The 27484-nt window shown below is 35.1% G+C and overlaps 1 protein-coding gene across 12 annotated transcripts in view; it reads left to right on the top strand.

Moving 5' to 3' along the window:
• Positions 1-27484, top strand: part of UBE3A (ubiquitin protein ligase E3A) — a 95354-nt gene that overhangs the window by 27265 nt on the left and 40605 nt on the right. For 5 of the 12 annotated variants that reach the window (XM_070571985.1, XM_070572054.1, XM_070572005.1 and 2 more), the window contains 2 exons: positions 1142-1261; positions 4421-4465. The exons of 1 other annotated variant lie outside the window; for it this stretch is intronic. In XM_070571985.1, coding sequence (XP_070428086.1) covers positions 1242-1261; positions 4421-4465 — 65 coding nt within the window. In that variant the 5' untranslated portion in view covers positions 1142-1241. Of the gene's footprint in view, positions 1-1141; positions 1262-2760; positions 2957-4420; positions 4466-27484 lie in introns of those variants that run through there. 6 more of the 12 variants (XM_070572015.1, XM_070572026.1, XM_070572037.1 and 3 more) reach the window with 3 other exon arrangements.

Genomic DNA, 27484 nt, shown 5'->3' with positions numbered 1-27484 from the left:
CAGATACTTTGCTATTCTCTATTAGGTTCTGACCCATGCTGGTAACCACCTTCTATGGTTGTCTGTTGTCACTTTGAAGGTGTTAACTCTCAAGGGTCTTCTTCTCTCTTGTAATTTTCTCATCTTTCCTTAGCTTTAGCTTTTCAGAACTGACCTGGATACACAATTCGGTAGGGAAATGATCAGGGGAAAAACTAGTTGCATGAATTGAGCTCTCGATACTGGGATATTTCAGATGTATATCTTTGCCAGAACTGCAGTATGATTAGGATGCCTGATAAATTTGAACCATGATAATCAGGAAAGTTCTGCTAAGGCCAAATAAGGGGATTGAAAGATAGTAGGTTGAAGAAGGAAGAAGTGTTTTCATATTTTTCCATTCTCTCTCATGAAATTGATATAAATGGATTTATGGCTGAGAAAGAGTGGAGCATGTTTTCATGAAGGACCCGGGGGTTTGGCTAATGTTGGTCACCCTACTTAAATGTAGAATAAGTAGGACTAGATTTTGGTGTACATATATGTGTGTGTGTATGTGTAGGACTATAACTATTCCATTAAGCATTTGGCTACCTGGAAAACCTACGACTATTAGTGCCATTTAAACTGTTGCCATAAATGTGGGGTCCCAGTCCGTATTCTAAATCTTTGCTCATTTACATTTCATTAAAGTCTATAGCAAAACTAAACCAAATCAAAAAATTCTAGACTTGGATAGGAAGTCAGTAGATCTGGGTTTTAGTCCTAGCTTTAACACTAATTTTAAAATCTTGGGCAAGTCAGTTAATCACTCTAAGGCTACTTAATATATATATATAGATTTTTTAATTCTTACTATAGTATCTACCCTGATTAGGTGGAGCCAAAGTTGTCATGAGACTCAAACAGGATACTGTTGATAAAGTGCTTTATAAACTGTAACACTTCATAAAAGTACAAGAAATTATTGCCACCTTGTCTCAAGAGAAATTTTAAGGAAAAAAATGCTGGAAAATGGTCCTTAAAAGCATTTCTATAATAATTACTCTTCGGATGAACATTACATTAACACCGAATTCGAAGCTTTGAAGATTAGTTTTTGAACAGTGAATTGGATTTATATATTAAAGTGTTCTAACCAAAGATTTGTTTAATTTATTAGAGTTATTAAACCTACGCTCAGATCAAGTTAGCAGCTAGACTGGTGTGACAACCTGTTTTTAATCAGTGACTCAAAGCTGTGATCACCCTGATGTCACCGAATGGCCACAGCTTGTAAAAGGTAATTTTGAATGTTATTTTACAGCCTTTAAAAGGCTGTCATTGTGAAGTAAAATATGTGCTGTAAAAAATGAAGAAAATGTATAGTTGGCAGGAATATTGCTGAGAATAGTGGACCTAAGAGTTGACCTGCTTCTCCATGTAATCTCCTTCCTAAAATATTTCCTGCTTTTTTCCCCCAGACTCACCTGTATGAATAAACAGGAAAGCATTTCTTAAAAATTTTAGGTTTCAAAATGTTTTATTATGAACATCATAAAAACTATGAAAAAGTTCTTAATATGCTTTTTACAGTGTGCCTTTTCTGTGGTAAGAGTTTTAACTAAATCCTTCTCTACAAGTTTTTACAACTTTAATAAAACTAGTATACTTTTCACTCCTAGAGAGTTACACTGGAGGTCAAAGGAGTGGCTCGCAGGCTGGAGAAGCCTACATTTGAGTTTTCTAGCTCATGCTGCAGAATTCAGATTAGTGGTCATTTTGTGATCACATTTTCTGTGATCCAAATCAAGACCTAAAACTGTTCCAGGGTTTATTTTGTGTTTTCTAATGTTACTTGCATATTGTTTCTGTTTTAAAATTTCTTTTCTGATTTGTTACTCTTCCAAACTTTAACCTGAGTCAATAGTTCTTGTTTTTTTCCTGCCTTTGATCATATATCCTGAATTTGGTAAAATTACTAGCGTGTAATGTATCTTTACTTCCAAAATCTTGACAGTAAAGAATAAGATTCTTTAGGGCCCAAAGTAAAGATTGGAAACTATTTCTAGATATTAGATATTTCATAGTTTTGAGAATTCTAATCCTAACCTTAGGATATTTTTTGGTAAATTATTTAGAATATTATAGAAATATACTCTAAGCAGAATGACTAGAAATTTATTCAGACATGTACTATTGCTTGCTACTCACTTTAAGAAAAATATTTCTCCTAGTTCTATACATATTCACTTCTCTCTTGATTAAAAAACAATTTCCATTTTGAGTAGAAAACAAGTTGTGCTAACCATGTTTAAGACACCCAGAATAGATCTCTTTTAGGGTAATAATCTTTCAATCCTTTCTTATTCTTTTGTCCTTTTAGACTGAATTGGTTTAAATTACTTCGTTTGACTTCTAAATGGCTTTCAGTAGCTCACTTTAATATATGTTAATATTAAATGATAATCTAGTATATTTACAATTATTTGGTGACATTTTGATGCTAATGTTTACATATTCTCCTGTTTGGGGAACAGAAATAGAATGTAGTCACCATCTAATTATGTATTTAATCTCTGTCCCATTTCAGAATCTCAAAACTTTGCAGCAATTACATATTGTGCTTCTAAGACTCGGATTTGTTTTTCTTCTTGCTTGTGTCTTACCTTTTTGCAGCAGTATTTTAATTTTCCTGTCATTGTATCATCATTTTTCCCCCCTCTCTCTCTTTCCCTGTTAATTTTGAAAGTTTTGCCGCCTACGTGTTTGAAAGCTTCTAATCTGCCTCTCTTCCCTTAGTGCCAGCAGGTTTATTTTTTGTTTTGCAAGCCTGCTCTGCCTCCTTACAGTATGACATCTGATGCTGGAGGGTCGCACTTTCAAAAATGAGTCAGCTGGTACATGGGGTTATCATCAGTTTTTAGCTCTTCTGTCTGAGAGATACGAGTTTGGAAGCAATCTTGGGGTACTTACCCACAAGGCTGGTGGAGACCAGGTGTGTCACAAAGGTGATTTACTTGCTCCCTGGGGGAGAGGGTGGAGTGAAATTTTTGCATTTGTGTCACTGCCAAGTCACTGCCACCTTCAGCATGCCCCAATTTTTGGTTGTAATATAATTTTGTACAAAACTGAAAATATAAATATACTGCAAAGAAGATCTGAAATAAATATTTGAGCTGGTGGAGTCCTTTTTTTTTTTTTGCATTCTTGTCCTTGGACTCTGAATGAACTGCAGTGAGGGGTAATTTTGAAAGTCTGATGAAGAAGTGAGTCTTTTAAAAGCTAAGAAATGTGGAAAACAGATTTTTTTCTTTTTTTTTTTTTGCTGGTGGCTTTGGAAAATTTATCTTTTGACCTCTAAAATGTATTCTGTTTTGAAAATTTGAAAGTGTTAGAAATCAGTGTTATGTTGATTCACCTTAATATCCATTGACTGATGCTGTTTATAAAAGCTAATAGGGTAACAGGAATTTATTTTTTTAACAGCATGGTAGGGATAGGCAAAATTGGTTCATGCCTCAAAATGGAGATAAAAGGCTTGTTAGTGTCTTAGAATTTTGAATAATTCTACATAAGATAGCAGCAGTATATTAAAAAATAATATCAACTAACTGGCAACTGTTTATAATTGAAGTCATTCACAGTTATCCACAGCAAAATTTTAATACCTCAGGATGGTACACTTCTGACAAGTAGTACATCCTGCCAGTGTTTTTTCAGGGAAAGATAATTTCATTGTTGAACCAAGATAATCATGATCAGAATGGTATATCTGACTTAAGTGTCTCAGAATTCACTAAGGCTGTTAGGTTTACGTTTAAATTATCTACAGCAGAAATTGGCAAACTTTTTCTTAAAAGGCCAGATAATAAATATTTTAGGCTTTGTGGGCCATGTGTTACTGTCAGTTTCTCAGCTCTGCTCATGTAGCATGAAAGCAGCCATAGACAATATGTAAATGAATGAATATGGCTCTGTTCCAATAAAACTTTACAAAAATAGGTGCTGACCCACACCTTAGTTTGTCATCTCAGGCAGTAGTTTACTAACCCCTGATCCAAAGTTAGGGACTGTGAATACCAGTGAATACCCTTGTTATTGTGGATAACCAATACTTGGTTTTAGAAAGTTTCATAGTTGTGTTTTTATTGTAAATACTTGACTTTCTGAGTAATTATGATTTATTATACTGGTTTGTATGTTGATATATAAATAGAGTGTTTATAGTTTCCTTTCCTTTAAAAAAATGCACTGAGTTTCTTATTAGTCTAGCCCTTAACAGTAAATGTGTTGTATGGCAATCTGATCTGATCACTTTTTCTCATATTGAAATCTTCAGTTACTTTTAAAACTGTTAATGATTATATCCTGTTTTCAAATTTGTCTTCCAAAATAATATGTCTGCCCCTTTTTGGAATGTGGAATATTTTGCTTAACTTTCCTCAATTGCATTTTACAGATCACCAGGAAAACCTCAGTCTGACGACATTGAAGCTAGCCGAATGTAAGTGTAACTTGGTTGAGGCTGTGGCGTCTTTTAACTTGCCCTACCTTGCTTTAAATGGTATCACATTATTTGAAAATAATTTCCAATTGAAAGAGAGTAATGCTTTAAAAAATAAATTGGAAGATAGGAATATACCTACTCTTTTCCCTACCAAATAAATACCTCTAAACCTTGGTAACACGTTGCTGGATTTCTACTTCTAGATAGATAATTGCATACTCCTGGATTCTTAGGTCTTTTTGCTCACCTAGCAGTTGTGGGGAAATACAGGGATGGGGGAAGAGTTCAGTTTAACATTCATTTATTAAGTGCCTGCTATGTGGAGGGCATCAGGTGCTGTGCTGTGGATACAGTTAGGGCTTCTGCAGTTCAGTCAGTGAGAGCCTTAACAAGGACAGTGGTATAATAAGAATTCAAGGTAAAGTTTTCCAGGTTTAAGAAGAATATTTAGAAAGTGAAACAGGTAAGACTTGAGTGATTAGTTAAGAAGTTTAGGGTAATAGGAGAGGTGGTAATTGTTGAAGCAAGGTTTTTGAGGTTGGAATGAAGAATATAGGTATAGAGATTGCTCTTGAGTAAGAGCAAAGACCCCCATCTTCTGAAATTAGGTGGAGGAGGGAAAGATGGATACGTGATGTTAAATGTATTAGTAGGTAAGAATGGGGAGGTCAAGGTCATTTGTGCATGAACTATATCAGTTTTCTCAGTAAATTAGTTTAGGTCTGCTATACCACTGTTTCTGTCGTCTTTGAGATAATGCTAAGTGCTTCTTGAAAAGGGTTTGACTGTTGAATAAGTTTGGGAAATAAAGTTTAAGTTTGCAGACTTAAACAGCAGGTTTCTTTACTGAAAATAGTGGAAATCCTTTAAAATGCTACTGTACATTGTAGACTCCAACAAGGTACTCTAAAATGTATTTCTCAAGTTTATGTGTCCATATAACCTTTTTGTGTGTGTGTTGTGGGGGGGTAAAATACACATAAAATTTACCATCTTGACTGTTTTTAAGTGGGCAATTGAGTGGTATTAAGAACATTTATATTGTTGTGCAACCATCTCTGCCATCATCTCCACAGCTCTTTTCATCTTGCAAAACTGAAACTAAACCCATTAAACAATAACTCCCAAATTCACCCCTCTCTCCAGCCTCTGACAACAACACTTTAACTTTCTGTCTCTGATTTTAACTACTCTACCTCATATTAGTGGAATCATAGAATATTTGCCTTTTTGTGATTGGCTTATTTCACTTAACATGATGTCCTCAAGGTTCATCCATGTTGTAGCATGTGTCAGAATTTTCTTCCTTTCTAAGGCTAAATAGTATTCTGAGTGTGTATGTAGTACATTTTGTTTATCCATTCATCCATCAACGGATACTTGGGTTGCTTCCATTTTTTAGCTGTTGTGAATAATGCTGCTGTGAACATGGGTATACAAATATCCCTTCAAGACCCTGCTTTCAGTTCTTTGTGGGATTGCTAGATCATATGGTAATTCTATGTTTAATTTTTTGAGGAACCTCCATGCTGTTTTCTACAGTGGCTGTACAATTTTACATTCTAACCAACAGTGCACAGAGATGATAATTTCTCTACATTCTTATCTTGTAATTACCTATTTTTTTTTAAAGTAGCCATTCTAATGGGAGTGAGGGGATATCTCATTTTAGTTTTGTGATTATGTAACCTTTTAAGAAACACGTTTTGATAGTTTTTTGTAGAACACAGAGTTTGGTTAGGGGATTTGACAAGACTATGAAAACTTGGAAAGTTACTGGGGGGAGTGAGTGAAGGAGTGGACCAAATATTATTGAGTGTCTCATTCCGCTGAGTGGCCAGCTGAGGTTAGAGACTTTATCATACTTGGAGTTTAAAGACTTTTCTTTTAATAGTTGGTAGAAGATGCATGGTATTTCAGGGTTGGGTATTAGCAGAGCAGATGGGACAGAACCACTAGTGGCATGTGCATAGGATGTTAACAATGGAGTCGTTGAATTTATATGTCATTATGCGGTGGCTGTGGTTGAAAAGGTTGTGGTGTCAGATGGAAGGTGTTGGGTTGGTTACAAAAAGCCTGATATAGATCAGAGATAGTTCAGTGTAAATGAAACTCTCAAGGACAGATGATAATGATCAGAGGTTGGGTGTTTAATATGCCTCTACGGTAGTGATTGGCTGAAATAGAAAGGAGATGAAGGTCACTCAAGAAAGTTAAGTATTTTGGGAGCTAGAGTGTTGGGATAGATCATGTACACAGATGTTAAACTTACCATGGCAATGATGTAATTGGGGACAAAAGCAGAGCCTTTAGTACGTGGGTATAATTTTCCAGAACAGAGAGGAAAGGCAGACAATATTCAGGTAGATAACAGGAGTTTCACTGTAAGTCTTGTTTGTGTTGTGTTTTGTTTTGTTTGGAGGGATGGGCATTGTTTGTGTTTAATACAAGGAATTAAAAGAATAGTGGTAGACTTAGGAATTTGTCTCTGAAACCCTCTCATAAAAAGATTGCAAGACAAGCAATGCCTTTGTGGGTAAGCCAGGCTTTAGTGAAAGCTAAGAGGTTGAGGAACCATTATATAAAGCAGTTGAAGATAGAGGACAACCTGTATCATGAATGTGCTTCTAGAGATCTTGGAATAGGTTAGGAGGATGAACCGAGAGTAAAGAATGGAAAAGGATAGGTGAGGTTTGCATTTTGTAGTAAAAACCAAGGATGGCAAGAATGTGAGGCGTAATAGGGTATTTGTCACAAGATTCCAGGTGAAACTCTGTTGTTAAGTTCTGGTTTAGTTTAGCAAGCTCTCATACTGTTTGACTTGACCATGTTGAGGTAAAGTTAACGAAATTAGACCTACCACGTTGACTCCATACAGGCATCCAAGATTCTAGCCATAATTGCTGTGGGAATTTAGCTCTAAGTCTTCAAGTCTGCCACCATTTCTCAAATTCCTCTACCTGCAGAAACGATAACCAGGCAGTAGTTTAGTAAGGTGAGTGGGTCCAGGTGTATTCTATCATAATCTTGTGAGTCTTGATTTACAAAATAGGTAATGAAGGATTATTGGTTTTACCTAAGAATTAGCTAGAGTGTTTGAATAATGGCAGTTTATTAAAGCATGCTTTTGTTGGGCACTTGGAGACGTATTTGCTTTTGGCATCCTTTAGGAACACCTGGAGTGCATTTAGATAGTAATTTATATAAAATTAAAGAATATGCTTGTTTGTTTTTAGGAGTTCTTAGTGTTGCCTATTTCCTAGGGTGCAGGAAAACAGTAAAAAATTTTTAACAGCTGTGTGCCATTTTACAGTTTAGCCTAGAAATAGAGCTAACACAATAACCGAGATCTTTTTCTTCAGTTGAATATATATTCTACCTGGATTTTGTTTAAATTTATATATACCATGTAGTAGCTTCTTTTGTATGTATCAACTTAGACACTTTAGTTTTCTTAATGATTTCAAATTAATTTCTAGTATCTTCAGATTTCTCCTCTTTGGTAGTTACTCCCCATACCTGTCTGTAACACTTAGGTTATGTTTTCAGGTGTATAAGTAAGACAGTAAATGGAGTTAGGGTAAATGTTTCAAGTAATTTGTGATTCAGTATTCAGGAAGGCTATTTTTTTTTTTAAAGATTTTATTTTTCCTTTTTCTCCCCAAAGCCCCCTGGTACATAGTTGTGTATTTTTAGTTGTGGGTCCTTCTAGTTGTGGCACATGGGACGCCACCTCAATGTGGCCTGACGAGCGGTGCCATGTCCGCGCCCAGGATCCTAACCGGCAAAACCCTGGGCCGCCTCGGGCCGCTGAAGTGGAGTGCAGGAACTTAACCACTCAGCCATGGGGCCGGCCCCAAGGCTATTTAAATACTCAGTTTTCTCTAAATGTTGGCGTGACCCAGGACTCAGTTCTTAAGCCATCATTATCATTTCTCTTTAGGTAAGAGCTTTAGCATATGTACTCTGACGACTCGTATTTTTATCTCCAACTTTGACTTGTAGACTCTCATATCCAATAATTGCATGGCTCATTCTCAAATTTAACAATTCCAGACTAGAGGTCTTGATTTCTGTCCTCTCAGACCTACTTCTCTTATAATCTTTTTGCCATTTCAATCAGTAACAACTCTTTTTTTTTTTTTCCCTTCCAGTTCATCCAAAACTTTGGAAGCATTCTTGATTTCTCTTTGTCTCACTTAAATTTTAATATCAGCAAATCCTTTTGGTCTTTCTTCAAAATATCACTAATTCAACTATGTCCTTTTTTTCCCCCCATACCATTTCCACCTCTACCATTCTGGTTAAAGTGATCATCTTTTGCCAGAAGAATGAAATTGTTTCCCAGTAGTTTGCTGCTTCCATCCTTGTCCCTTACAGTGTATTTTCTGTGTAGCAGCCAGAGTGATCTTTTTAAAATTGAAGTTAAAGCATGTTATTTATGCTCAAAACCTTTCAAAGGCTTCCCATCTCTCTCACAGTACAATCTAAAGATCTTCAAGGCCCTATATGAGCTCCCTTTCACTTCTGTGACTTCCCATTTCTCTTGCTCATCTCTGTCTACACTGGATTAATCCTCTTGCTCTTATGTCTTGGTGTTAGTAAGACTTGAGCCTATTCTTATGACCCTTCTCTATGATATCCGCTTGGCCTCCTTTCTCACTTACTTCAATGCTCTGTGCTTAAGTGATGCCTTATCAGAGAGCCTGACCACTTTCATCAAAGAACAGTCATGTTCTTTTTTCTCTATTCCCCTCATCCTGCTGTATTTATCTTCATCCGATTTAATGTCATTTGACTTGTTTCATATTGATTTAAGTCTGGCTCATTTAATACTAGCATGGAAGCCTAATGAGAGTGCTTGGAATATAGTAGGTAGTCAGTAAATACTTACTTTTTGAAAGAATGAAATTACTAATTTTATGCAAAATGTTCATTTCTGCCTGTTTAGTTCCCTTACAGAAATGTCGGAAGAATTTTCTGGGATCAGTTTGTCTATAAATAGACTGATATATATGTACAAAGCCCATAGAACTTGGGTAATAACACCTAACATCATCTTGAGTACTTACCATGTAACAGACTACTGTGCTCAGTATATACTACATGCATTATATGACTTGAGAGGAGAACTTGAGCCTTTTAATCAGAGTAGACTATGGAGAGAGTAGATGTAGAGTTAGTAAAATTTCTTCCTTGAATTTTTGTTAAAATTCACCAGTGAACCAATCTGGTTCTTGTGCTTTCTGTTTTGGAAGGTTATTGTTTATTCAGTTTCTTTATTAAATATAAGCCTAGTCAGGTTATCTTTCTTCTTGTGAGTTTTGGCAGATTGTATCTTTTAAGGAAGTGGCCCATAACATCTAGGTTATCAAATTTGTGGGTGTAGACTTGTTCATAGTATTCCTTTATTATCCTTTTGATGTCTGTGGGATCTGTTGATTTTTCTCTCTTGATTTCCTTTTTTCAATTTTACTGATTTCTGCTCTAATTTTTATTTTTTATTTTCTTCTGCTCAATTTGGATTTAATTTGCTCTTTTTCTAGTTTACTAAGGTGGGAACTTAAGATGATTGATCTTTCTTCTTTTCTAATACATACGTTCAATGTTAAAATTTCCCTCTAAGCACTATTTTTCACTGCATCTCACAGATTTTGGTAAGTTGTGTTTTCATTTTTATTCAAAATATATTTTAGTTTTTCTTATGATGTCTTCTTTGACTTGTGTTATTTAGAAGCATATTGTTTAATCTCCACATATTTTGAGATTTTTCAGTTATCTTTCTGTTACTGATGTAATTCCATTTCAGTCTGAGAGTAGACATTGTATGATTTCTGTTCTGTTAAGTTTGTTAAGCTATGTTTTATGGCCCAAAATATGGTCTGTCTTGGTGAATGTTCCATGTGAGATTGAGAAGAAGGTGTAATATGCTATTATTGTTAGATGAAGTAGTCTATAGACATTGATTATATCCAGTTGATTTCATGGTGCTTTTGAGTTCACCTACATCCTTACTGAATTTCTGCCTGCTGGATCTGTCCATTTCTGATAGGCGTGTTGAAGTCTCCAAGTATGATAGTGGGTTCATCTGTTTTTTCTTGTAATTCTGTCAGTTTTTGCCTCAGGTAATTTTACTGTTGTTAAACACAAACATGTTAAGGATTGTTATGTTTTCTTGGAGAATTGACCCATTTATCATTATGTAATGCTCTTCTTTAACGCTGATAACTTACCTTGCTTTGATGTCTGCTCTAAAAGTAATACAGCTACTCTTGCTTTCTTTTGCTTATTGTTAGCATGGTATATTTTTTCTCTATTTACTTTTTTTTTTTTTTTTAAGATTTTATTTTTTCCTTTACTCCCCAAAGCCCCCTGGTACATAGTTGTACATTCTTCGTTGTGGGTCGTTCTAGTTGTGGCATGTGGGATGCTGCCTCAGTGTGCCCCGACGAGCAGTGCCATGTCCGCGCCCAGGACCTGAACCAACGAAACACTGGGCTGCCTGCAGCGGAGCATGCGAACCTAACCACTGAGCCACGGGGCCAGCCCCTTTCTCTGTTTACTTTTAATCTATGTGTGTCTTTAGATTTAAAGCCTAGACAACATATAGTTGGATCTTGTTTTTTGATTCACTCTGACAATCTCTGTCTTTTAATTGATGCATTTAGACCATGGATATGTATTTGGGTTAATAGCTTATATGTTTGTTACTGTTTTCTATTTGTTGCCCTTGTTCTTTGTTCCTATTTTTGTGTTCTACTCTTTTTCTGCCTTTTGTGGTTTTACTTGTGCATTTTATGTGATTCCATTTTCTCTCCTTTGTTAACCTTATCAGTTACCCTTCAGTTTTATTTTGTTTGGTGGTTGTCCTAGAGTATACATTTATATCTAACCCTAGTTCACTTTCAGGTAACACAGTATCACATCACAGGCAATGAGTGAGTACCTTATAATAACAAAATAACCGTAATTCTTCCCTCCTGTCCCTTTTATCATTTCTCTCATTTATTTCACCTATATATAAGCGTGTATATATATAAATAATTATACACACACTCTTAAGTACACACGTAAGTATTCATAACCAAATACGTTGTTGGTGTTATTTTGAACAAAATGTTATCTGTTAGATCAGTTAAGATTAAGAGAAATAAAAGTTTTTATTTTACTTTCATTTATTCTTTCTTCAGTGCTCTTCCTTTCTTTAGGTTGATTGGAGTTTCTGATCTATATCATTTTCCTTCTCTCTAAAGAACTTCGTGGAACATTTCTTGCAGGAAAGTGTACTGACAGCAGATTCCTTCAATTTTTATTTGTCTGAGAGTCTTTGTTTCTCTTTCACTCTTGAATAATTTTATGTGGTACAGAATTCTAGATTGGTGTTTTTTTTTTTCTCAATACTTTAAATATTTCATGCCACTCTCTTCTTGTTTGTGTGGTTTTTTTTTAAATAGAAGGAAACCTGCTCCTAGTTCATGGTAGGGTTGGATGAGTAGATGAACTGCCCATGGTTGAGTCTTCTTAGAAAGTAGAATGAGCAAACCTGGTTGTTTTTGTTGAGGTGCCCTAATGAAAGAATTTTTAGAGTCAATATGAGTTTTGCATTTTATTCATTATATCTTTTGTGTCCCTAAAAAGATTTTAAGAAACATTAATGGGACTAGTTTACTTTTATTATATAGAAGTTGTTAGCTGTAAATAGGAGTCAAAGCTAAAAGAGGTCAGTGAAAATAAAAGGGATGCTATTTCCCCCAAATTACTTAAAAGTAAGACTTTTTGATTCACTAGGTCCTTTCTTGGCTTCTACTATCATCTTCCTAGGATAATTGTGAAGATTAAAGGACGTAATCTACAAAAATCACTCACTGTGTGTTAACGAATGTTCACTGTTCTTATCATTTCAGCTTGTAGCACTAACTTCTACTCAGTTGCTCATACCATAAACCTAGATATTCAACTCTTCCTACTCATTTATCCTCTAAAAACTATAGTCTTTTAAATATTTTTGCATCAATTTCCTTCTCTTCATTCCTGCCACTACTTCATTTTTTGCCTGGTCTGTTATAGTAGTCATCACCTAACTGGATTGCCTGCCTCTACTTTTGCTAACTTTGGTCCCAGTTTAGAAAATCGAATTATTGTAAAGGGAGATTGGACATAGTCACTTACCTACTTAAAACCCTTTAGTCTTACTGCAGGTGTTCTTAACTAGTGTTTCCTGAATGGTGTGTGAATCTTTTGAAATTTCTTGAAAGATGGAGTATACTTTTTTTTTTTTTTGAGGAAGGTTAGCCCTGAGCTAATAACATCTGCTGCCAGTCCTCCTCTTTTTGCTGAGGAAGACTGGCCCTGAGCTAACATCCATACCCATCTTCCTCTACTTTATATGTGGGGTGCCTACCACAGCATGGCTTGACAAGCAGTGCCATGTCTGCACCTGGGATCCGAACCAGTGAACTCCGGGCTGCCTAAGCAGAACGTGCACACTTTAACCGCTGAGCCATGGGCCAGCCCTTATACGTGTATTTTTATGGGGAGAAAGTCATTAGCTTTTATTAGATTACTCCTCTTCTGGGTAAAATCAGAATTCTCTATCCTGTCTTATAAAGTCTCCCATACCTGGCTTGTCCCTTCCTCTTCATAGTTTTGGGGCCCTTCCTTGAACTTTATATTATTGAACTGCTTGCGCTTGTCATAAAACCATGTACTCAGGCCCTTGTGCCTTTACTCACTTATTTCTCTCTTTATCTGAAATCTTCTTCCCACCTTCTGTGTCATCATCTCCTAGTCATCCTTTGTGATTCATCTTGGCTAAGTTACCTCTCTTTATATTGACACACATCTGTAGTCCCTATAATATTAAAATAATCTGGCTTTCTCCTCCTTTAAACATTAAGTTTCTTGAAAAAAGAGCCCATGTGAAAATAGCCAGAGAACCTGGAATAGTGCTAGATTCTCAAGCAGTTTGAACTGTACTGAAGGAGACATTTGGAAGTCATCAGGTATCATCAAAGCCTTGAAAGAAGATGAAACTGTCCAAAGAGAAATTTAAAAGAAAGTGACTAATGACTGGTCTCTGGGGATTATAAACATTTCTAGATTAGGAAGAGAAGTCTCTGAAGAATAGCCAGAGAGAAAGGAGGAAAAAAGGAAATAGTCTCCTGAAAGCCCACAGAAAATAATTTCTAAAAGGTCTATGTTTCTCAGCAACGTTAAGTAAAATAAGGAGTGAAAAGTGGTGATTTGCCAAGAACAGTTTCTACATTACTAGATACAGAAGCTAGGTTATAGGCACAGTAAGCCTTGATCTGTTTGTTTCCCACACACAGTATTTGCTGTTCTCGTTTTTACTTATCTGTCTGGACTATTTCTGTTACTCTCTGAGCGTAAAAATCCCTGCTTTTTTGAGGCTTTGCCTTCTGGCTGTGTCATCCTCTATTGTCTAGTGATCTCCCAGTCACTTCTCAGTCTTTGTAATACTCATACTCTTCCACTATACTACAAATCCCCTGCCACCTTTGTTTATATTGTTAACCTCCAACTTCCTAACATCTCAATTCTCCAGCCATTTTATCTTCATAACTTTTACCTCTGCTTTGCTGTTCCTTCCCATGGGCATCCCAAGTCTGAACTATCTTACCCCTGTAACCTTTAATTAAAACACCCACCTTAGGTTGGGGTCTTACTTTCTTATTTTCTTTCTCATCTCATCTGTTCTTCCTTTTCTTACAGAAATGTCCCTTGGCACCCCTTACTATCTTCCACCCTCAACCGTCTGGTTTTTTCTACGTCCTAACATGGACTGGTCAGACCCAGGAGATTAAATAGATAATATTCCATAGGTTGCTTTTTCATTCTTTTGATTCTTTCCTTTGCTATGCAGAAGTTTTTAAGTTTGATGTAGTCCCATTTGTCTACTTCTGCTTTTGTTGCCTGTGCTTTTGGTGTCATATCAAAAGAATATTGAAATGAATCTTTAGATTACTTTGGGTAGTATGGACATTTTAACAATATTAAGTCTTCCAATCCATGAACTAAGGATGTCTTTTCATTTGTTTGTGTCTTGTTTAGATATTTTCGGCAATATTTTGTAATTTTCACTATACAAGTCTTTCGCCTCCTTGGTTAAGTTTATTTGTAAGTATTTTATTCTTTTTGATGCTATTGTAAATGGGTTTATTTTTGTTTCAGATTATTTATTTTTAGTTTATAGAAAAGTGGTTTCTGCATGTCAATTTTTGTATCCTGCAACTTTACTGAATTTATTAGTTTTAACAGTTTTTTTATGGGGTCTTTAGGGTTTTCTATGTATAAGAGCACGTCTTCTGTGAACAGAGAAGATTTTGTTTCTTCCTTTCCTATTTGTATGCTTTTATTTGTTTTTCTTGCCTGGTTGCTCTGGCATGGATTTCCAGTATTGAAAATAAGTGGTGAAGAGTGGGCATCATTGCCTTGGTTCCTGATCTTAGAGGGTAAGCTTTCAGTTTACACCATTGGTTATAATCTCAGCTGTGGATTGTTCGTATATGGCTTTTATTATGTTGAGGTAATTTCCTTCTGTGTCTGGTTTGTTGTGTTTTTATTATGAAATTGGGTTGATTTTTGTCAGGTTCTTTTTCTATGTCAATTGAAATGATCATGTTATTTTTGTCCTTCAATTTGGTATATTACATTGACTGATGTTCATATAGTAAAGCATCCTTACATTTCAGAAATAAATCCTACTTAGTGATTATGTACATTCACTTTAATATGTTGTTGAATTCTACTTGGTAGTATTTATTACGGGTTTTTGTATCAATATTCAGCAGGGATATTGGTCTGTATTTTTCTTTTCTTGTATCTTTGTCTCATTTTGGTATCAGGGCCTCCTAAGATGAATTTGGAAGTGTCCCCTTCTCTTCACTTTTTTGGAACAGTTTGAGAAGAATTGATGTTAATTCAAGTCTTTGGTAGAATTCTTCATTGAAGCCATCTGGTCATTTATCTGGACTTAACTGGTCTTTCTGGGCTTTTCTTTTCTTGGCAATTTTTTATTACTGATTCAATCTCCTTACTAGTTGTAGGTCACTTCAGATTTCTTATTTCTTCATTATTCAGTCCTGTTAAATGTATATTTTTATAAGTATATTTATTGTTCTAGCGTAGCCAGTTGTTTGATGTATAGTTGTTGATAGTAGTCTCTTATGATCCTTTTTATTTTTGTGACATCAGTTATAATGTCTTTTTTCATTGCTGATTTTATTTTAATCTTTCCTCTTTTTTTCATAGTCTAGCTAATGATTTGGTGATTTTCTGGATGTTTTCCAAAAACCAACTCTAGTGTCTTGTTTTTTCCTTTTTCTGTTCTCTGTTTTATTTATTTCTGCTGTTATCTTTATTATTTCTTTCCTTCTTCTACCTTTAGGTTAGTTTCTTTTTCTAGTTCCTTGAGGTCTAAAGTTAGATTGTTGATTTGTGGTCTTTCTTTTTTTTTTTTTGATATGGGCATTTACTGCTATAAACTTCCCTCTTAGTACTACTTTTCTGCATCCCATACATTTTGGTATATTGTGTCTCATAGTCAGTTGTCTGAAGATATTTTCTAATTTCTTTCTGATTTCTTCTTTGACGCATTGGTTGTTCAGGACTATGTTTGGTTTCTACATAGTTAGGGGGATATTCAAGTTTTCCTTTTGCTTTTGATTTCTAGCTTCATTCCATTGTGGTCAGAAAAGATACTTGGTATGATTTCAACCTTCTTTAGTTTGTTAAGATTTGTTTTGTGGTATAACATGTGATCTCTCCTGGAAAATGCCCTATGTCCAATTGAGCAAATGTGTATTCTGCTCTCATTGGATGGAGTATCATGTATGTGTCTGTTAGGTCCATTTGGTCTATAGTTGTTCAAGGACTTTGTTTCCTAATTGATTTTCTGTCTGGTTAATATATCCATTACTGAAAGTGAAATATCAAAATGTCCTACTGCTATTGTGTTATCTATTTTGCCTTTCAGTTCTGTCAATCTTTGCTTAATATGTTTGGGCGCTCTGCTGTTACGTGCATGTATATTTATAATGATAATATCTTTCTGGTGAATTGACCCATTTATTATTATGTAATGTGTCCTTTATTTCTTGTGACAATTTTGTGACATAAACATCTCTTTTTTCTGATTTATGTTTGGCCACTCTACTCTCTTTCAGTTATCATTTACATAGGATGTTTTTTTCCATTCCTTCACTTTCAGCCTACATATGTCCTCATAGCTAAAATGAGTCTTCTATAGGCAGGATATAGTTGAGTATTTTTTTTTGGTATCCATTCATACATTCTATGTCTTTTGATTGGGGAGTTTTGATCCAGTTATATTTAAAGTCATTACTGATAGGGAAGAACTTAATATTGCCATTTTGGTTTTTTGTACATCTTATAGTTATTTTTTTCCCTTTCTCTGTGGTGTCTTCCTTTGTGTTTTGTTAATTTTTTGTAGTGACATACTTTGATTCCTTTCTCACTTTCTTTTGTGCATCTTCTATAGGTATTTTCTTTTTGGTTACCGTGGGGATTACATAAAGCATCTTATACTTGTAATGATCTATTTTAAACCAATAACAATTTCAGTTGCATGCAAACTCTACTCCTTTACATCTTTTTCCCCTTTTATGTTATTGATAACACAAATTGCATCTTTTTATATTTTGTATCCATTAACATATAGTTTTTTAAAATGTTTTTCTTTTAAATCAATCCCTGAATTAAAACTGATTTACTCACCACAATACCAGTATTATAAATTCTCTATTTGTCTATATACCTTTGTCAGAAAGCTTTTTATTTTCATATACTTCTGTGTTGTTGTTTACTGTCCTTTTATTTCAAGTTGAAGCATTCCTGTTTGCATTTTTTGTAAGGCAGGCGTGGTGATGAACTGTCTCAGCCTTTATTTATCCTAAGAGGTCTTTATCTCTCCTTCATTTTTGAAGGTCAGTTTTGCCAGATATAGTGTCTTTGGTTGGCAGTTATCTTTTTTTTTTCAGGACTTTGAATATATCATCTCACTCCTTTCTGGCCTGTAACCTTTCAGCTGAGAAATTCACTGATAGTGTTATGATAGTTCCCTTGTACATGACTAGTCATTTTCTGTTGTTGCTTTCGAGATTCTCTCTCCTTCACGTTTGACAGTTTGATTATAATGCGTCTTAGTATGGGCCTCTTTGGGTTCACCTTAGTTGGAGTCCTTTGAGCCTCTTAAAATTAGCCTCAGATTTGGGAAGTGTTTGGCCGTTATATTATCAATAACGAGAATCTGCCCCATTCTCTTTTCTCCTCCTAGGATTCTCCTAATTCATCTATTGGTCAACTTGATGATGTCCCCACAAGTCCTTTAGGCTTTCTTCACTTTTCTTTATTTTGTTTTCTGTTTTCCCTCTGACTCACTAATTTCAAGTAACTGCCTTCGAGTTCATTGATTCTTTCTTTCAATAGTTTGATCAATGTGCTATTGAGTCCCTCTCATGAATTTTTCAATTCAGTTATTCTATTTTTTACCTCTAGAATCTGTATTTTGTTCTTTTTCATGTTTGTTTGTTGTTAATTCTCATTTTGTTCATGGATCATGATTTCATCTAGTTCTCTCTGTTCTCTTGTATACACTGAGTTTTCTTAAGGCATTTATGTTGGATTATTTGTCCGGTATTCTTAGATCTCTGTTTCTTTAAGGTCATTTTCTAGAACATTATTTTGTTTCTTTGATTTGTCCATGATTCCCTGGTGTTTTATGTGCTTTGTTATTTTTGTTTTGGATTTTGTATTTGAAAAAACAGTCACCTCTCCCAGTCTTTAAGGACTAACTTCATAGAGGGGAAGACCTTCACCATTCAGCCCAGCAAAAGATTCTTGGTACCTCTAAAACTTTTTATGGAGGTACGTCATTTCTGGACTTGTGCTTGTAATTTCTCAATTGAAGAGGGTTGTTATTTTTCTTTTTCAAGACCTGTAGTCTTTTGCCCTCTCTTGTGTGGTTCAGGTTCTCTCATGCTGCAACAAGCCAGGGAACTGTCTTGTGTTTTCTGTGGGCTCCAGGCATCCAATGTGTGCTGGTTCCATCAGTCCTCTTGAGTCAGGCCAAGACAGAAACTAGTCTTTTGGGCAGCTCCCCCCAAAAACTAGAATGTTGGATATAATTCTACTCTTCTCTTTGTTCCCAAAGGTGAGGCTGTGAGTTGGGCTTTTCATCATGATTGTGAACTGTGCCACCTAGGGGAGGGGTTGAAGCAATTGCAGTGAAACCACTTTTCTCACGTTTCTGGCTGTTTTTGGCTTTGAGCTCACCTGGGGTACTGCAACTTTCCAACTTGTTTCTGGAGGTCTCATAAAGCATTTTTGGACAATATGTAAGTCAGTGTTTCCGTGGGAAAATGAGTTCTGGGGCTTCTTTTTTCTCCATCGTGCTAATGTCACTCCTGGTTAGCTTTTTATGTTTGTTCAGATAAATTTAGTATTTCTGCAGTTCAGTTGCTAGAAAGACTATGCCTGCAGGTTCATGTATCACCTATCCAAAACTAACTTTGATGTATATCAAATAATCTTTAGTATAAATTCAAAGCTCAGTCTTAAGTATTTTCTCACCCTAACACTGAGAGAACTCTAGGTGTTTCTCAACAGTATATATAAAAGCTATTAAGTATAACTCCAAGGTTTTCTCAGCTCCCTAACCCCCTAAAAAAGACAATTTTATAAGAGTGATACAGATATCTAGAATGCAAAATTATCAGCCAACCAGATCTTTATCACAGAATTTACAACATATTGCCTGGTCAGTCGACACTTGTGTATAATTAGTCAAGGGATAAATTTTCTGTCTTGATTATCTTTGAATTAGAAGAAAATATCAAAGACCATATTTCACGTTTATTGCAGAGAGTTGGTAGGTGCACTACACTAATGCCAGTATGTATTTTGTGTTCCTTTCCTTTTTGGATCTTAATTGGAGGAAGGTGGATGGATATATTTTGGTTTTTGTCTATTATAACTTCATTGTAAAATGTGCACACTTTTTTGTAAAGGTGAATACTTTTATATAAATATTGTACAATTTTACTTTGTATTTATAATAAGCATTCTGGGCATTGAGATTATAAAGATCAATAAAACAATACTTAGGAGTTATTGTTATGTTAAACATATTTCTAACAGTAAAAAACATCAATTTATATTTACTTTTCATGAAAACTGTATCTTATTCTATAGTTAATGGCTTGTTGGTTTTAATGAGCCACAATTATTAAGTTCACAATTGTGGATGGCAGTCTTGGAATAATCTAATAATTCACTCAGTTTTATTGTAGCAGACCCAACTGTAAACCTGAACAAAGCTGTGTTACAGATATCTTTTGTCAAATCTATTTCTATAAGGCTTACTACTTTTATGATACTATTGTTCGTTATTCCATTTTCATTAAATATAACTTTGGGAGGGGGTGAAGTATTTGCAAAGGAAACATCCTAGAATGAACGAAGAGGTACTCCACTTACTTTGAGAAACTGGTAATCAGTGGTTATTAGCTTTATATACTGATTATACAAGCCTTGGGCCCTTTCAGTTTTATCTCTGGCCTCTCACTTCTTCACATCTTCATTTGACTTCATTTTCAGTTAAAGTCACTCTGCTTACATTCACATATTTTTGGTGTTTGCCTTTTTATCTCCTTTTGTTCTGTACTTTATCCACCATTAGATTTTATGCCGCATGTCACAGTTACTGTTTCTTTCATGTCCTGTCAGGGTTGTTTTTAATTCTGATTTTAGTCTTGTTTCCTCACTGTTCACTAACACATCTTCACTTTCTGACAGTTGCTGTTTTTATGGATTCATCTTCATTCTTGTGTTCATTTTCCAGTGGCCTTTTAAGTTCAATTATTAAGTTCAATTTAAGATCATTTTCAACTTCCATCTCCTATATTGTTGGCAACCATTTCATTGAAGGTTCTAACCCCAATGATTTGCTATTGGTATAGTAACATTAAACATACTTTCCTAATATTTATCTCCTTGATGGGTAAATTAAGGTGCTGCGCATAGTTATGGGGAGCTTATAGCTCTTACTTTTATTATTATTATTATTATTGTTATTATTATAGGGCTTTTTTGCTTGTTTTGTTTTGTTTTTTGTTAAGTACTGGACTGTTCTAAAAAGTCAAGGCAGCAAATGTGATACTAGTGCCATTAATGACACTGATGTTAGTTTTCCTTGGTGTTTTACTTTGAAAACTTCAAATCATGCAGCAGTGTTGAAAGATTTTTACAGTTGACGCCATATGCCTATTATCTAGATTCTACCATTAATATGCACATTTTTGGGGCCGGCCTTATGGCTGAGAGTGCTCTGATTTGGCGGCCCAGGGTTTCACTGGTTCGGATCCTGGCTGCCGACGTGGCACTGCTCATCAAGCCGTGCTGTGGTGACATTCCACATAGCACAACCTGATGACCTACAACTAGAATATACAACTACATACTAGGGGTTTGGGGAGGAAGAGGAGGAGGAGAAGAAGAAGAAGAAGAAGAAAGATTGGCAACAGTTGTTAGCTCAGGTGCCAATCTTAAAAATAAAAAAATTTACGTTGTTTTATCATGAGTCCATGGTTTTTTTTTTTTGTTAATGCATTTTAAAGTTAGTTGCTGACATCACTACATTTACCCCTAAGGTGAGACCATTTCAAAAACATTTCTGTCAAGTTTTCTGGAATAACTCTGACCCTCTACCTATGATTTATTCCATAGAACATTTATTGGTAGGACTGTCTCACTAATTCAGTCATAGAAATAAAATCAGTAAATGAAAGTACTGTCTGTTTTATTTTAATTTTATTTTTATTTTTTTATTGCTGTAATTGGTTTATAACATTATATAAATTTCAGGTGTACATTGTTATATTTTGATTTCTGTGTAGACTACATCATGTTCACCACCCAAAGACTAATTATAGTCTATCACCACACACATGTGCCCCTCACTCTCTTTTCCCTTCCCCTCTGGTAACCACCACTCTAATCTCTGTTTCTTTGTGTTTGGTTGTCATTCTTTTTATCTTCTACTTATAAGTGAGATGATACAGTATTTGACTTTCTCCCTCTGACTTATTTCACTTAGCATAGTACCCTCAGGGTCCATCCATGTTGTCACAAATGGCCAGATTTCATTTCTTATGGCTGAGTAGTATTCCATTATGTATAGATACCATATCTTCTTTATCCATTCGTCCCTTGATGGGCACCTAGGTTGCTTCCAAGTCTTGGTTGTTGTGAATAATGCTGCGATGGACATAGGGGTGTGTGTATCTTCATGCATTTGTGTTGTCATGTTCTTTGGATAAATACCCAGCAGTGGAATCACTGGATCATATGGTAGATATATTCTTAATTTTTTGAGGAATCTCCGTAGTGGCTGCACTGGTTTGCACTCCCACCAGCAGTATATGAGGGTCCCCTTCTCTCCACATCCTGTCCAACACTTGTTTCCCGTCTTGTTAATTACAGCCATTCTGATGGGAGTGAGGTGATATCTCCTTGTAGTTTTGCTTCGCGTTTCCCTGATAGATAATGACATTGAACATCTTTTCATGTGCTTGTTGGCTATCTGTATATCTTCTTTGGAGAAATGTCTGTTCATATCTTTTGACTATTTTTAATTGGGTTGTTAGTTTTTTTGTTGCTGAGATATATGAGTTCTTTGTATATTTTGGATATTAACCCCTTATCAGATAGATGGTTTGTAAATATCTTCTCCTAATTGTTAGGTTGTCTTTGTTTTGTTGATGGTTTCCTTTGCTGTGCAGAGTTTTTTAGTTTGATGTAGTCCCATTTGTTTATTTTCTCTATTGTTTCCCTTGCCTGGTCAGACATGGTCCTTGAAAATATGCTTCTAACGCCGTTGTCGAAGAACGTACTGCCTATGTTTTCTTCTAGAAGTTTAATGGTTCCAAGTCTTACATTCAAGTCTTTAATCCATTTTAAGTTAATTTTTGTGTATGGTTTGAGATAATGGTTTACTTTCATTCTTTTGCATGTGACTGTCCAGTTTTCCCAACACCATTTATTGAAGAGACTTTCCTTTCTCCATTGTATGTTCTTGGGTCCCTTGTCGAAAATTAACTGTCCATAGATGTGTGGGTTTATTTCTGGGCTCTCGATTCTCTTCCATTGATCTGTGTGTCTCTTTCTGTGCCAGTACCATCCTGTTTTGTTTACTGTAGCTTTGTAGTATATTTTGAAATCAGGGAGTATGATACCTCCAGCTTTGTTCTTTCTTTTTTTTTTTTTTTTTGAGGAAGATTAGCACTGAGCTAACATCTGCCTCCAGTCCTCCTCTGTTTGCTGAGGAAGAAAGACTGGCCCTGAGCTAACAACCATGTCTGTGTTCCTCTACTTTATATGTGGGACGCCTGCCACAGAATGGCTTGACAAGCAGTGCCATGTCCGCACCCAGGATCCGAACTAGGGAACCCCAGGCCGCCGAAGCAGAGCATGCAAACTTACTGCTGTGCCACCAGGCCGGCCCCACCAGCTTTGTTCTTTTTTTCTCAGGATTTCTTTGGCTATCTGGAGTCTTTTGTTGTTCCATATAAATTTTAGGATTCTTTGTTCTGTTTATGTGAAAAATGTTGTTAGAACTTTGATAGGGATTGCATTGAATCTGTAGATTGCTTTAGGAAGTATGGCCTATGTTAATTCTTCCAAATCAAGAACTCAGATATCTGTCTGTTTCTTTGTGTCTTCTTCAGTTTCTTTCAACAATATTTTATAGTTTTCAGTGTACAGGGTCTTTTTACCTCTGTGATTTTTCTTATTCCTAGGTAATTTATTGTTTTTGTTGCAATAGCAAATGAGATTGTATACTTAATTTCTCTTTCTGCTACTTTGTTGTTAGTGTATAGAAACTCAACTGATTTTTGTATGTTGATTTTGTATCCTGTAACTTTAGTATTGTCTGTTTTAAATGTGTAAATATTTTCAGGCATCTACTTTAACTTTGAGAGCTCTCTCACTAGAAGGTCTCACTTGACCTTCATTACTGACTTGATAAGAAAAGCATACTTTTATAGAACATCGATATATGTTACAAAGTACTTTGTTTTTTGAATAGTAAGAAAAGTCAGTGAGATGTGAGGAAATTGTAGAAAGTAAGCCATAGCTCCTTTTCTGGTAGTTTTGATTTTGAATGGCAGATAAGATGTCACTAAAGGGACCCAGTTCAAGCTAAGATCTGTCTTCATTTCTTTCCTTTTTAATCTTCTTTTCATCTTCTCTCCTCTTCCTCCCTTCTCTCCCCCTCACTCCTTTTCTTCTTTCATTTAATCATGCTTGGGGACAAGTATACATTTTACTGCATTGATTTGCTGAGGGGAAAGAAAGAGTGAGGAGTCCATGCAATTAGATGGAAATGCCACTGGAGAGCAGAGAGCACAGATTTTAAATTAAGAGTTGGGAAATTTTTCTGTAAAGGGTCAGATATTTATTTGAGGCTTTGGAGGCCATACAGTCTGTGTTAAAACTGCTCAACTCTGCTGTTGTAGTGCTAAAACAGCCATAGCCAATATATAAATGAATGAGCTTGGCTGTGTTTTAATAAAGACAACTTTATGGACACTGAAATTTGAATTTTCTATAATTTTTAAATGTCGTAAGATATTATTTTTCTGACTTTTTCAATGATTTAAAATTGTAAAAATCATTCTTAGCTTGTGAGCTATAAAAAATGGGTGGTAGGGAAGATCTGGCAACTCCTACTGTATAGGGATTAGCCTTGTACAAGTTACAAATGTCATTATTAGTAAGTACCTTCTGAACTTGGAAGCCCTTTATCTACTAAGTTAGAGGGGATCCAGAATTGTACACAGATAATTCAAGGTGTCATTGGAGTGAGGAAAGAAGAAAAATGCTTAATATTATTGATTCCATTAAGGTTCTGGCATGGTCTTCTTTCAGTCCTATCTCATCAGTATAGCTCCTATTTCTAAGTGTTGGGATAGAGAAGCATATCAGATAGAGGGGCCTACTCTCCCCTTAGAGATAGTAAATCTCTCCTTAGTGATATTAAAAGTCCAAGTTTTAGAGTCAGGCCTGGGTTGAAATCTCTTATTGGATATATGATTTATTATGTAACTGCACTGAGCATCTGTAGAATGAGAGTTATTAAACTAATTCACAGACTTGTGAGGATGGCAATAACGATTGTAACAGTAATAATAGCAGCTAGCACTTACATGGTGCTTACTATGTGCCAGACAGTGTTCTAAGGACTTTATATATATTAACTCAGTTAATTCTCTCACAGCCATGATAAGTCTCATGTATATCATCACTTTAAAGAGGAAGAAACTGAGACACAGCAAGGTTAACTAATTCTGGCTCTGCGACATAGTTAATAAGTGGGAGAGCCAGCATGTGAATTTGGGCAATCTGACCTCAGAGTGTGAGCTCTTAACTGCTAGGTTTTACTGCCTTCTAAAGTGGGAACATCTGTAAAGTGCCTAGCACCTGGGTCCTCAACAATTACACATATGTTAACTCTATAGAACATAGTGGTACCTGTTCCTCAAGAAACTTAGTGTACTTGAGTGATAACAAGATATCATGCATAAATATGAGATTCAAATTATGATTTTTCAGAAGCTTTCTAATTTATTTCAATTACACATTATTTATGGGATTTTTTTCCATAAAAGTTTTTGCTACTACTATTGTTAAGAATTATTTTGAAATGAATTACCTTCTGTAAGACAATATAGTGGAAACTACTTAGACTCTGGAGCCAGAAGACCCCGCGCTCCTGTTCTTGTCCTGGTTTTGCACTTTCCTTTGTGTGATCTTAGGTGTGTGATTTGACTCTTTCAATTCTGTCTCCTCTTTTGGCTGTGGACTAAAGATAATCCTCAAAGTCATGGGATTCAAATGAGATAATCTATGTCAAAGTGCCTAGCAGTGTGTCTACTATGTTATCAGACTTTCAACAAAAGCTGGTTCCTTACTCACTTTCCTATTACATACAATAACCTGAAATTTAGAACTGAAAGGAATCTTAAAGGTGGGAAAAACTGAGGCCCGGAGAATTACTTGTTCAGGATCATACAGCTACTTAGAGGCAGAAGGAGCTGTCACTTAATGCAGGTCTTCTGATTTCTCAGTCTTGTCCTGTTTTTACTGTTCACTCTCCTTTATGCATTACATACAGAAGCATTATGTATATGACTGAGAGTTTTTGGGTTTTTTTAGGACAAAACCTGACATTCTTATTAAGGAAAATACCTAGAATGTTTTGGTATTTTGTAATTAATCTTCAAAAAGTCATAGGGACAGTTAGTAAACCTTAAGGCCATTCAAATTATGTATGTGAAATTTTAAAACTGCTAACGTTTTCCTCATTCATATTTATTAATTTTTAATATACAAGTAACATGTTTATTATATAAAATAAATTAGAAGCTAAAAGAAGAATTTTAAAAACCCATTCAGTCACATCATTCAGAGAAAATGACTATTAATACTTTGAAGTAAAAATAGCTTCATCCTACATTTACTACTTTGTAACTGACTGTTGTCAATTAGTGATGTATGAGGGAGACTGTTTTTGCCAAATTCAGATCTTGGTAATTTTTCTTTATTCCATTGTGTGAATAATGGTTATTGGATCATTTAAGTAATCCCCTATTGTTGGGCATGTTGATTTTTTCCAGATTTCATGGAAACACCACATTTTTGCAAAATTGTCCAATTATTTCCCACAAGTGGGATCTCTGATGTGTGGTTTATTCCCTGATTCATTTTTAGGACTTCTGATACACGTTCATAATTTTCCTCCAAAAAAGAAATACATACCTGTTTACATTTTCACTAGAGAAAGCTACTGCAATTTTAGAGAGGATGGTATCAATCTCCCATTCTTTACTGAAAAGTAGCAACATATTGTATAAATCTTCTAGATTCTATATTTCTCTTTCTTTACATGTTATCACTTTAATATTTTGCATAGTGATATATCTGGAATAATAATAGTTAGTTTTCCAAAGTGAGGTTGTTTATAGGTACATATGATAAAACATCTCTAAAAGTCTTGTTCATGCAATTTTTAAATGTGTTTTGTGGTTTTTTTCTTTTATCTCTATTTGCATGCAATGAGTGGTACATTTGCATGCAACATTTGAAAAACAGAAGCACTAGAATGAATTGAATGTGTTTGAATTATTACTCTTTGTTACTTACTTGATAGTTTAGAGACAAAATTCTACTTTTGAGATAAAATTGAACTTAATAGTATGTCCCTTTTCTACTACTTATTTGCCTTCTTGTTAGTTGTTGAGTTTCTTGTCATTAACAAGATGTAAACTCTAATACCATTTGCTCTTTAGTCCTTCATGTTAGTGAGATAATTGTAGGAACATTTTGAGAATTAAATTAGGTAATTTTTTAATATAGTTTTGATTATTTGTAGTTTTCATTCCAGTGCAGGTAAATTTGAGACCTAAAGGAGTAGCTATGAATTAGATTTCTTTGGATCCAGTAGACTACTCTACTTACCTTGTGATAATCTCATATCAGATAGTGAAAGCCTAGATTTTAGAGTTAAATAAACCATGGAGATAGTGTAGTTTAGCTTCTTGCATGATGAAATCATCGCTTCCTCAGTATTCTTGATAGTTCTGCTGGAAGAACCATAATGGAACATTAATCTACGTACTTTAAGTTCACAAAGTAAGAGGAGTGTAAGGTTTTGCCCTAAGGAAACTTAAAATATTCCATGTTTCTATGGTATGGGGTTAATGAGGAACTTTAATGACATGTTTTGGGTTCAAGATTGTGTGCTTTGAGCCACTTTCTTGCAGTATAACACAAGCTTTGGATATTTCATTTATACAGTTATTTTTAAATCCCCCATATGATAGCTAATTGGAAAGAAACCTTTTTTGTTCCAGATAGAAGTTCTGGATTAACTATAAATCAAGCGTTTACAAACTGTTGAAACAAAATGGTGATTAT

This window comes from Equus przewalskii, chromosome 1, assembly GCF_037783145.1.
Source record: "Equus przewalskii isolate Varuska chromosome 1, EquPr2, whole genome shotgun sequence".
Lineage (NCBI taxonomy): Eukaryota > Metazoa > Chordata > Mammalia > Perissodactyla > Equidae > Equus > Equus przewalskii.
The sequence above is the reverse complement of the archived record's forward strand: the minus strand, read 5'-3'. Positions and strand labels throughout refer to the sequence as shown.